The following is an 11,837-nucleotide window of genomic DNA, read 5'->3' on the forward strand; positions in this document are numbered from 1 at the left end:
AAGTTATTAAAATATTTTGGTAGCTCTATATTTCGAAATATATTCTACATTTCGAAAAATATTATCAGTCGAGTATTAAATTGAAAAAAAAAATCTTTTATCTATATGGAATATACATTTATGTTTTCACATGTTTTTCATAAATTCTAGATATTATAGCGGTTTAGACTAGCTCCTATGACGTAGGTATGATAAGATAAACCCAATGAGCGTAATTATGCGAAGGACGCAAATCAATAACTTAAGTGATAAGACATGATAAGAAACAGAAATAAGTTTCGCGTTTATCTCTATGTCTTGGCCATATCTCTTCCGTACCACACCTCTGGTAGAAAGAATTAGGTGAGTAGGCAATATTTTTAAAAATTATTTTATATACAATCAAATTAAATGCAGCTTTTGTATTACTGATTCAATTAATTCGTTTAAATTCAATGCAAACATAAACTTATGAAGTAATGATTCCATTAATTTATTTAAATTCAATGCAACTATATACTTATGAAGTAATGATTCCATTAATTCGTTTAAATTTAATGCAGATACACTTATGAAGTAATAATTCCATTAATTCGTTTAAATTTTATGCAGATATATACTTACATGTTAATGATTCCATTAATTTACTTAAATTCAATGCAACTATATACTTTCGCGATAATGATTCCATTAATTCGTTTAAATTGAATGCAGATACACTTATGAAGTAATAAATTAATTAATTCGTTTAAATTGAATGCAAATATGTACTTACATAGTTATGATTCCATTAATTCGTTTAAATTCAATGCAGATACACTTACGAGGTAATGATTCCATTAATTCATTTAAATTCAATGTAAATATAAACTTATGAAGCAATGATTCCATTAATTTATTTAAATTCAATGCAACTATATACTTACGTTGTACTGATTCCATTGATTCGTTTAAATTCAATGCAGATACACACTTATGTGGTAATAATTCCATTAATTTGCTTAGAAATAAATGCAAAATATTCTTATTTGATAAAGATTCCATTAATTTGTTTAAATTCAGAGCAAATATATACTTGCGTGGTAATGATTCCATTAATTCGTTTAAATTCAATGCAGATACACTTATGAGGTAATGATTCCATTAATTCGTTTAAATTCAATGCAAATAAATACTTACATAGTAATGATTCCATTAATTCATTTAAATTCAATGCAGATATACACTTACGTGGTAATAATTTCATTAATTTGCTTAGAAATGAATGCAAGATATACTTATTTGATAAAGATTCCATTAATTTGTTTAAATTCAGAGCAAATATATACTACGTGGTAATGATTCCATTAATTCGTTTAAATTCAATGCAGATACACTTATGAGGTAATGATTCCATTAATTCGTTTAAATTCAATGCAAATAAATACTTACATAGTAATGTTTCCATTAATTCATTTAAATTCAATACAGATATATACTTACGCGGTACTGATTCCTTTAATTTGTTTAGAAATAAATGCAAAAATATACTTATTTGATAAAGATTTCATTAATTTGTTTAAATTCAGAGCAAATATATATTTACTTCTTAATAGGTCCATTAATTTGTTTAAACTCAATATATTTCTGGTCTAATTTATTTTTATACGCACGTTTCATCACTACTTTATAAAGAGAAATACTAATATCTGTTCAAATATTTTTTTTAAAAAAAAGGTATATCTGTTCAGGTACATACGTTTACTTGGAATTTTTGAACTACGAACACGGTGGCTAACAAGCTGCCTAAAATTTAGTCAAAATTTGCTGCTCCATGCCGGGAGCGATTTTCCAATCCAGCTGCTTTTAACTATCCATTCTCTTGTTTAGCATCTTTTTAAATAAAGGAAAGCATTATTTTTGACTTTTTTTTCAGTTCAGCTTATAAATTTTTAATGCTACCAACTACAGCCGAGAGTAAAAATCTTGTAAATTAGCGCTCTCGAAAGGATTAAAATAGGAGTTAACGTTGTTGCAATTCCTTGTGTAACTTAATTTTTTTTCTAGCTGTTTCCTGTTCTGAAAGTAAATTTGTGATAAATTGTTACTGATTTCGTATTTTTCCCAAAAATTACCTTTCTTTTCAGGTAATTTTTAAGTTTTCTAGCTTCACCATGAGTCTTAAAGCTTTAAGCGGATTTTGCAAGCTTGTTGGAAAAAACTCAACTCGAAAAATTTTAAATCCTGCTAACTTCAAAATCAAGACAGATCGAAATTTACACATAACTGGTATGTATCTGTATATAGAGTAAAAAATGATATTTTTTTAACATTATTCGTAAATTTGTTCAAATTGCTCAAAATATAATTCGCTGATCCCCAAAACATAGGGGGTAGCCGCAATCTGTCAAATGTGGTCTCAATAGTGTGGTTCGAACAACGGTTCAAAGTTTGGACTCTTTAATATTAATTATACTCTTTGAGTATTTTATCGAATTGAAAAATTTTTGAACACAGCTATAAAATTCGTTTATCCAAAGATAATTCCCTGCAAAATATTAAATCTATTAAATATTTATTGTTTTATTTTATAATAGTCTGAAAAAAGTTGAATTACAAGGTATAAAATTTTTAACATTATTTTAAGGAAAGCAATTTTAAACGGCAAATTAAAAAAATGTGTGCGAAATCGGTCGAATAGTATCTGAGAAATCGAATTTTAAAAATACGAATTTTTCAAGATAGCATTGTGCTTCAACTTCAGATCCAAATAATAATTTTGATATTATTTAAATATTATGGATTACGTACATTTATATACAATATATATTGCATATATTATATACACTATTTGTTGGAACACATATTTCTTTTTTGAAGAGAAGAAATGTCTTTATGAAAAAAATTCTAGGCATAAATGAACTTACAAGTTATCTATTGTCAGCAACAAACATTATAATTTTTTTCTTATTTTTATAATTGCGGGCTTGAACGTCTCTGAACACATATTTATTTACCGTTGTCTTTCCGTTTCTCTAACAGATATTTTCATTTCCTTTTTAAGGTTCTCGTTTTGGAGTAACTGCGGCCATTGATACTAAGCAACCAGCAACGATCACCAAGACTTTTCCAACAGCTCATCAATCCTTACAAATTGGTTTCCATGACAACTTAGCATCAGACTTCCAATTCATTTGGGTAAGCATCGTAAAGAAAATCCACTCAAAGCAATTCTTTATTTAAAATTATTTTTAAATAATGGGGGATATTTCCATATCGTGATCTGTCGCGCCAACTACAATCGCCAAGGAGCCAAATAGATTTTAAACTTGCAAATTTCATTAAAAAAAACTTGTAGATATTTATCCAAGGGTGGCTACGAGTTATACTTTTCGAGTTGGCTCCGTTCTGTGATTTTTTTTTTCTAGTTTCTAGCTGACGGCTGCCCTGAAGTTGCCAAAACTTGGCGATAATTCTGCCACAGATCACAATACGGAAATCTCGCCAAATAATAACAGATCCATAGATGTAAAGAAATGAAACATTTCAAAAATATTAAATAAATAATCCCATGAAATTGAAGCAGTAGAAGATTTTCTGATTAAAAATCTTCACTCACTTTAATATGTATATATAGGAAAAGAATACGAGGAATCAATAATGACTTCACATTGTTCTAATCTTAGGCTACAATTCAACTTCAAAAATGCCTAAATTATTTCCACCGCAGTCACATCAGCTCACCTTGATGCTCTGGAATCTTGTTTTATTCATTTCAATGCTGATTCCCTTATTAATGACATTAGTTCCTCGCCTCCTCTCCTCAGCACGTGGAAATGCATTTTACCCTGATTTGTTTCTCTCTGCCATTGTGGTTTTTCTTCTTCTGTTTTTCATATTTTTTTTTACTCCGCAGTGGACTGATCGTTAAGACACGGTTCCCAACAGATCATCGAAGTCAAGTATCACTGGCTGCGGTCAGTGTTCGGGTGGGTGACCACTTGGATCAGTCTGCGTAGGGACCGAGGGTGTGCGGTATGGGTCCTCGTTAAACTGTTCTACCGTAAAGTGCTCGACTTCGCGTGCAGGTCATCGGATTACCGAAGCGGGGGGTGCCANCAGACTACTTTGTTCTTGATGGCATGTCTTCGGATCATCCTCAGGGATGTTTCCCAGACCGTCACCAATAGCCCATTTAGCAGCTCTAGTGCGACGTAAATGAACTACAACAACAACAACCTATTTTTTTCTCTAGGCTATCATGGTTTTTCTTGTTTTATTTCGCATTTTTATTTTTAAATTTTCCTGTGGTAACTTTACGTTTTATATTTCAAATCACATTTGTTTCTTCTCATTTCTGCCCGCAAAGTCTTAAAAACGGACGTATAAAATGATTAAAATTTTCCATTTCTTGCTGGAAAAATCTACTAAAACATCATGCGAACCCTCTTTGTTGATATTTATTTTCTTATCGAGTCGATTGAGTGACGTCTAGAACTTTGCATTTCAAAATTTGTTTGTTTTCAACACGTATTGTTGATAAGAGGTAAATGAGACATGTGAAAATGTTTTTGTATTTCCTTCTTTCTTGGTAAGTCTAAAAATTAAAATTTATTCTTTTTATTAGCTTTCATTTTTAAATAACAATAATTTTTATTTTATTTAAAGTCCAGTAATCAATTAAATCTTCAATATTAAATTAATCAATGAAAGGTTTTACTTATTCCAATAAATTCTTTTTTGACATTTTATATTTTTCATGCTTGCCAAATGATGGAAGTCTTATTATTTTTAAAAAAGACATTATCATGGAGATTAATCGAAGCATTGATTTCAATTTTAAGCTTGATAATAGGATTTTAAAAATGTTAATTCTATAATTCTAATAATAACACTTAGTTGAAGAATCGAAGTTAAATCTATTTTGAAGATTTTGTTGAAACAATTGTACTTAGCAGGCAAAAATACGAGGTGTATAATTACTTTGAAGTTGTAAGGCTTGAATTTTAACACACTGCATGCGGACACGTTTTCCAAAAAATGTATTACAACAATTTTAAATTAAAATTTTGAAAAAGTGGTAGGCAAGATATGATAAAAGTTGGAGCTAACTTGTCACTATAGTTACAACCTCAATTTAAAAAAAAATTGCGACGAACGATTGTAGAGCTGATTATACTAAATCATTTATGTTTTATTTTATTTTATAACCGTCGTTGAACAGCCGACCCAATTTTTTGTTTGTTTTACGGCTACTAATGTTCAACTCGGTAGCCTTGTAATTTTGAACCCGATCAAGAAGACACGATCTCTTGGATCAAGTATTGGGAGAAATTCGTCTTCGTGCTAACTAGCATTTGCGTTACATGGAGAGGAAAACCACGAAAACCTCCCACGGTTAGACTGACGGCAAGGGGACTCTAACTTATGATCTGTATACCACTGAAGATATTCTACAGTGAGGTTGATGCAAGCCGGATGCGTAATTCTTATCGACCAGCCATCGCTGGGATTCGAACCCGGTTCACTTCATTAGAAGGCGAACGCTCTATCCCCTGAGCCATCACGGCTCAATCAATTACGTTTGTGATAATCACGAATGGATAATTTCTTTGAAAAACAGAGAGGAAACAAAGTAGTTTTACCCATTTTTAAATTTTTGCATGGATGGCAGAATTTTCAAAAACGTACATTTATGAGACCCGCTAGCAATGTGTTAATGTAGACTCTATGGGTGGGATCTGAAAAGAGTTGAAGTCTATGGCAAAATCTTTTCCTATAAGACATCAAAATTTTTAGTTATGTATTATAATAGTAAAATTTTGAAAGAAATATAAAATAGATTGCAATTTGAATACGTTTTAATCTACGGTAAAAACTTCAAAATGAGAAAAATCACATATACATTTATGTTAAAAAAAAATGTCATTCTGATTATTCATGATAATTCTGATAACAACTTCTTAAACTTTTCTATACTTTCTTGGGGGGGGGGCAAAACCAATCGATAAATAGGCAGGGACTGGACTGATCAAAACAAATGTACAAGGGTTGATAAAATTACGGATGCATTTCTATATTAACTCTTTGCAAAAAAAAAAAAATCCCGCAGCAAATTTTTTGAAGGATTTTAGTGGCAAAACTGTTCTCACATTTTGAAAGATTAAGCTTAAAGCTATTGGAAGTTGTGTAATTTTTAATCGTAGAAAGTTTGCATTGACCAAAATGAGCATTTGAAATTAATATCTTTTTTTAAATACCAGTACAATTAAAAAAGCATTCTGATAAAGATATTACAATTCTATTAAGGAAATCAAAATTAATGGTATTAAAATTAATATAAAATAATGAATTTCCTTTTTATTTTGTTCGATTCAAATTTTGCATGCATAAAAATGACATCAATTCTAGAAGTTTCAAGCTCGTTCTTTCAAATTGGGCCAACAGTTTTGCCACATAAAATCTTCCAAATCATTTTCTTTGAAAAGAAAGATTGTTTACATAGAGTTAATATAAAAGTGTTTCCGTTTGTTTGTTTGTATTTTTTCTCTAAGTTTTTTTTTTTAAATTTATTTTTGAGAAATTTTTATTAAAGAGGGACATTCTTAGAGATTTTAAAAACAGGCAGCGAAAAAAGTTTCCAGGAATTTTTTTTCTGCAGATTTTATATAAAAAAAAAAATTAAAAAAAAATCAGACTAGAAATAATAGCAAAAATTTTGATGACTTTTTATTAATTTTTTGAGTTTCGTCAGAAATCACGGTCTCGTGGTCAAAAATCAATAATTAGCTCCTGTAATATAGATCAATCGAATTTAGTCATAGTTCAATTTTCGTTCTAGGCTCGCTAATGGTGAAATTATAAGAGATATGTCTAACAATTTATTAAGTCTACCGTAAATATCTTTAATTCTTTCCTGTGCAGTGTAGCCAGTCTGGCAACACTAATTCAACAAATGTTACAAACCACTATAAAATGCAGAACTAATTGCTTTTAAACGTTTAGCAACAACTATTTTTTTTAAACAACGAAGAGCTAAAGAGCCATGATAGCTTAAGGGATAGAGCGTTCACCTTCTAAAGAGGTGAACCTGGTTCGAATCCCAGTAATGGTTGGTCTTTACGAATTCCGCATCCGGCTTGCACCGACGAGAGTGCTAACGTAAAATATCCTCAGTGGTAGACGGATCATGGGTTACAGTTCCCTTGTCGTCAGGCGAACCATGGGAGGCTTTCGTGGATTTCCTCTCCATGTAAAGCAAATACGGATTAGTTCCATCAAAAGGTCCACTTCGGAAGCAAATTTCTTCCAGTACTTGATCCAGGAGTTCCCATGTCTTTTGGATTGGGTCCAAAATTACAAGGTTACGGAGTTGAAAAGTAGAAGTCGAAAACGCGAAATTGGGTATAATATGAAAAAAACACAACTACTTCGATTTAGTAGGAACAACATATGACGCAATGCTAAACGAATGGAATTTAGTTGTTGTTTATTTAGTTATTGTTATTAGTAGTTGTTGTTATNTTTGAACCCGATGCCGAACACAAGGGATCTCCTAGATCAAGTATTGAGAGAAATTGACATTTTAATGGAACTAACCCGCATTTGAGTATCATGGAGAGGAAAGCCATGAAATCTCCCACAGTTAGCCTGACGTAAAATATCCTCAGTGGTAGACGGATCATGGGTTAGAGTCCCTTTCCCGTCAGGCTAACCGTGGAGGGGTTCGTCGTTTTCCTCTCCATGCAAAGCAAATGCTCGTTAGCTCCATCAAAATGTCCTCCATGAAAGCAAATTCTCCCAATACTTGAGTCAGGAGTTCCCTTGTCTTCTAGACCGGGTTTGAAATTGCAAGAGCTGAAAATTAGTATAGTAAACGCGAAAGTAGGTCTGCTGTTCAACGACGGTTATAAACAAAGAGCTAAAGTATGTCACTTTACTTAGAATGTACAGCCTAATGTGGCACTTGCTAATGTCCAGCCTGATTAACATTTTCAATAAAATTTAATGTTCCGGAAAGGGTTAAAAAAACAATTAGAACATATATTTATGCCCAGTTATTTTCTATGGACTTGGTTTCGAATTTCTTCACGAGATTGCTGCTTTTTCAGTAAGGGGCATGATTGTTTAATGAACCATCCGCTTTAAATTGTAGTTTTATTATGCATTTACTTAAAACCAGCATTGATGGATTCCGAAAAGTTAATTTATAGTTTAATTTGAGTATGGGTTTTATAATTTCTTATTGACGAATCGTTTAAGTTACGACCAGATATTGTGAATGAAAATTGGAATTAATTAATCCACCGTTTTTTTCCAGCTACGAGATAATTGCAAATGCAGCAAGTGTGTGCACCCGGACAGTAAACAAAAGATGTTGGATACTGTGAGTTTGGATATAAACATTAAGCCGAAATCCTACCACCTGACTGAGAAGGGAATGCTTAAGATAATATGGCCTGACACAGAAGGAGATCACGTCAGCTTATATGATCCTACCTGGTATTATTATTATTATCATCATTATCATTTTCCTCATTTTCTTTATTACCTTTGTCCTTATTATCTTTAAAATAATTAAATAAGCAAATAAATATCACTTGAAATTTTAACTTTTTTCGTGCGTACGCAGAAACTAGTTTTTTCTCTCTCCTAAAACATAAGATGTTTTTTTCAACAATTTTGAATATCGTTATTTAATAATAACCCGGCTTCCCGAAGAGTTTTTGACTTTAATAAATTTTATTTTATAACAGTCGTATTTATAACAATCCAATTTTGAGTCTGCGACAATCGATGCTCCACTCCATAGCCTTGTAATTTTGAACATAACCCAGAAGACAAGGGAACTCCTGGATCAAGCATTGAAACTATCTAGCCATCGAGGAAGACTTTTGATGGAACTAATCAGCATTCGCGTTACACGGACGGAGTGGAAAACCGCGAAAACCTCCCACAGTTAGCCCAACGGCCAGGGGATCTAACCCATGATCCCTCAACCAGTGAGGATATTTCACGTCAGCACTGTGGCCTGCGCAAACCGGAATCAAAATTTGCATCAACCAACTGGGTTTCGAACCCGGGGCACTTCATTAAGAGGCAAACGCTCTATCCCCTGAGCCCGCACGACTCTATTTTATTATACAGTACAGAACCTGTTATCCGGAAATCAGAAAACCGGAAAACCAAAAAACCGGAACGAAATTTAATAAATTTTCCCGCTATTTTTTTAAAAAAAAAATTTTTTTTTCCTCATAAGATTTTAGGATTTTTCTTTCTTTTTTGAAAGATGTTTACCTTACCATCATTTTGGAAATAATCATTAGTGTATTACTTCATCGTTTTTTCTTTTTTTTAAGATTATTTCCAACTATTTTTTTTTTTTTTTTAGTTGGGTTAAAACGGTTTTTTGTATCGATTCAGAAAACCGGAAAAATCAGTTATCCGGAATAGCGATGGTCCCGATCGTTCCGGATAATTGGCTCCCTACTGTATTTGAAAACTAATTCAGCTGATTTTGAAATCAAGAGCCTCGAATTGAATTGTATTTTTCGAATGGTAATTATTTAAACTAAGATTACGCCAATACAATTTATGAAGTTATCATTCTTTTACCTTTTTTTTAGGTTGCATAAGTATGGAAAAGGATTCGAATTAGACAGTCATGAGAGCATTCATGATGACAATTTACCTGCCATGATTCCTTGGGACAGAGACACCATCCAGCAAATAAAACCTGAAGTGAACTACGAAGAAGTAATGGAGACCGAAGAAGGTCTCAAGAAATGGTTGGAAAACATCTACAAGTATGGATTGGCCATAATGAAAGGTTATTTCTACACGTTTCTTTTTAAATTTGATGCACTTAATATAACATAAGCAGAGGTTTCCAAATCCTTTCGGTTATGGAACCCTAAAAGATCGTCCTTCTTTTGATGGAACCCCGGAGAGAAGTTCATTAGTAGTACTAAACATGTTAATCATAGAAAGAAATATTATTGTGAAAAAAGTTAAGGCGAATGAGAATGTTTTATTGTCTTATTGATAATATCACTAGGGTTCGATCCTCGATACCACCAAGACCTACCCAGAACATGCGATAAACGTGCTTGTAGAGTCATGGTGACTCGAGGGATAGAGCGTTCTTCTTCTAATTAGATGAAGTGGGTTCGAATCCCACAAATGGCAGGTCGATTCGAACTCTGCACCCGCTCGCACCGACCACAGTGCTGGCGTAAAATATCCTCAGTAAAGGTGGTTAGACTTCCCTTGCCGTTAGGCTAACCGTGGGAGGTATTTGTGGTATTCCACTCCATGCAACGCACATGTGGGCTAGTTCCATCAAAAAGTCCTCAACGAAGGCAAATTTCTCCCAATACTTGATCCAGGAGTTTTCTTGTCTTCTTGATTGTGTTCGAAATTACAATGCTACGGAGTTGAACATTAGTAGTCGTAAGCCCAAAATTGGCTCGGCTGTTCAACGACGGTTATAAAATAAAATATAAAAACGTGTTTGTAAAATATTTGGAATCTTTCATCAACCAACCTGTGGTTGGTTGAGAAGTACCATGGGTTTCTGAAGAGAATTTCTTTCCCCTTTAGATCTATGTTGAAATTGAGAAAGTGGTATCACACATGAGTGGTGCTGCCATGTATCCTTGAGGTTCTGAACAAAGACGTTCTTTCCCCCTTGCCGTTCACTCTTGTCAAACGAAATTCCCAACTTCCTGACTTAATTCATAAAATGGCTGGTGAGCTAGGATTGTCGAAGTGTTACTCGAAACAGCATTAATATTAAAAATAAAATTAAGTATTATGTTAAACAGTTGAGTTTGCGGAGCAGCATCTAGCCTAGTTCTGAAATTGTTTTTTGGAGTGTTCATAAGCTGAAATTGATAAAATGAGCTGAATTATAGTTTTTGTAGGGATGAAAACGAAAAAAAAAATATTGTTCTAAATGTTCAAAATACTTGTGAAGGAAGCCTGTTTCCTTATTGTTTAATTTAGCTATTTCATTTTGAATAGAAAATTCCATATTTTAAGTGAAGTGAACACGAAGTTTCTTTTTAAGAAAAATTTAGTACTTAAATATTATTTATTGATTATTTTTAGGTGTTCCACGTCGAACAGGTGAAGTCATCAATGTCATGGAAAGAGTTGCTTACGTGAAGAAAACTAAATGGGGATCTAGTTTTGACGTGAAATGTGAGCCTGTTCAAAATGATCCTAAACATCTTGCTTTTACGGGAATGTACTTAGAACACCACACAGATATGAACTATTTAGAAAAATCACCAGGTACAAAACTTCCGTTCTTTATTACCAATTTAGAAGTTATATAATTTGCTGCTATATATATATAAATCTTTCAGTATATATACATCCAAGCTTATATATATACACCGAAGAGCCATTACATTATGACCACCCTCCATCTATAACAATGGGCTCGCTCAGGTTTTCATGGTTTCTCACCCAGGAACTATGTTTTCATGGGGCACATTAGAACCCATAATCCTCATAGAACAATCCCTGACGTCCGTTAAGCTACTTGAACATAGTTGCAGACCAGGTTCACCCATTCATGGCAACAGTTTTTCCTGCGGGAAATGGTGTTTACCAGCAGGATAATGCACCATGTCATAAGGGTCAAATCGTCATGGATTGGTTCAAGGAACAATCCAGTGACTTTCAAGTCATGTCTTGGCCCCCAAATTCACCTAACCTTAATTCAATAGAGTATTTGTGGTCCTACTTCGAAAACCAAATTCGTGCTGCCACGCTACCCCCTCGCAATGTGAGGGAATTGCAGGACCAGTTGGTGAGCGCTTGGTACCAGATACCTCAGACTACCTATCAGCACCTTGTGGAATCAATGC

General features: G+C 33.0%; 1 protein-coding gene across 1 annotated transcript in view; it reads left to right on the plus strand.

Moving 5' to 3' along the window:
• The first annotated feature begins 206 nt into the window (after positions 1–206).
• LOC107439896 (gamma-butyrobetaine dioxygenase) overlaps positions 207–11,837 on the plus strand; it is a 21,393-nt gene continuing 9,762 nt past the window's right edge. Inside the window, exons 1-6 of the mRNA XM_043040240.2 lie at positions 207–342; positions 2,106–2,247; positions 3,023–3,156; positions 8,279–8,460; positions 9,585–9,787; positions 11,071–11,256. Coding sequence (XP_042896174.1) covers positions 2,133–2,247; positions 3,023–3,156; positions 8,279–8,460; positions 9,585–9,787; positions 11,071–11,256 — 820 coding nt within the window. The 5' untranslated portion in view covers positions 207–342; positions 2,106–2,132. The remainder of the gene's footprint in view (positions 343–2,105; positions 2,248–3,022; positions 3,157–8,278; positions 8,461–9,584; positions 9,788–11,070; positions 11,257–11,837) is intronic.

Source organism: Parasteatoda tepidariorum, chromosome 9, assembly GCF_043381705.1.
Source record: "Parasteatoda tepidariorum isolate YZ-2023 chromosome 9, CAS_Ptep_4.0, whole genome shotgun sequence".
Taxonomy (NCBI): domain Eukaryota; kingdom Metazoa; phylum Arthropoda; class Arachnida; order Araneae; family Theridiidae; genus Parasteatoda; species Parasteatoda tepidariorum.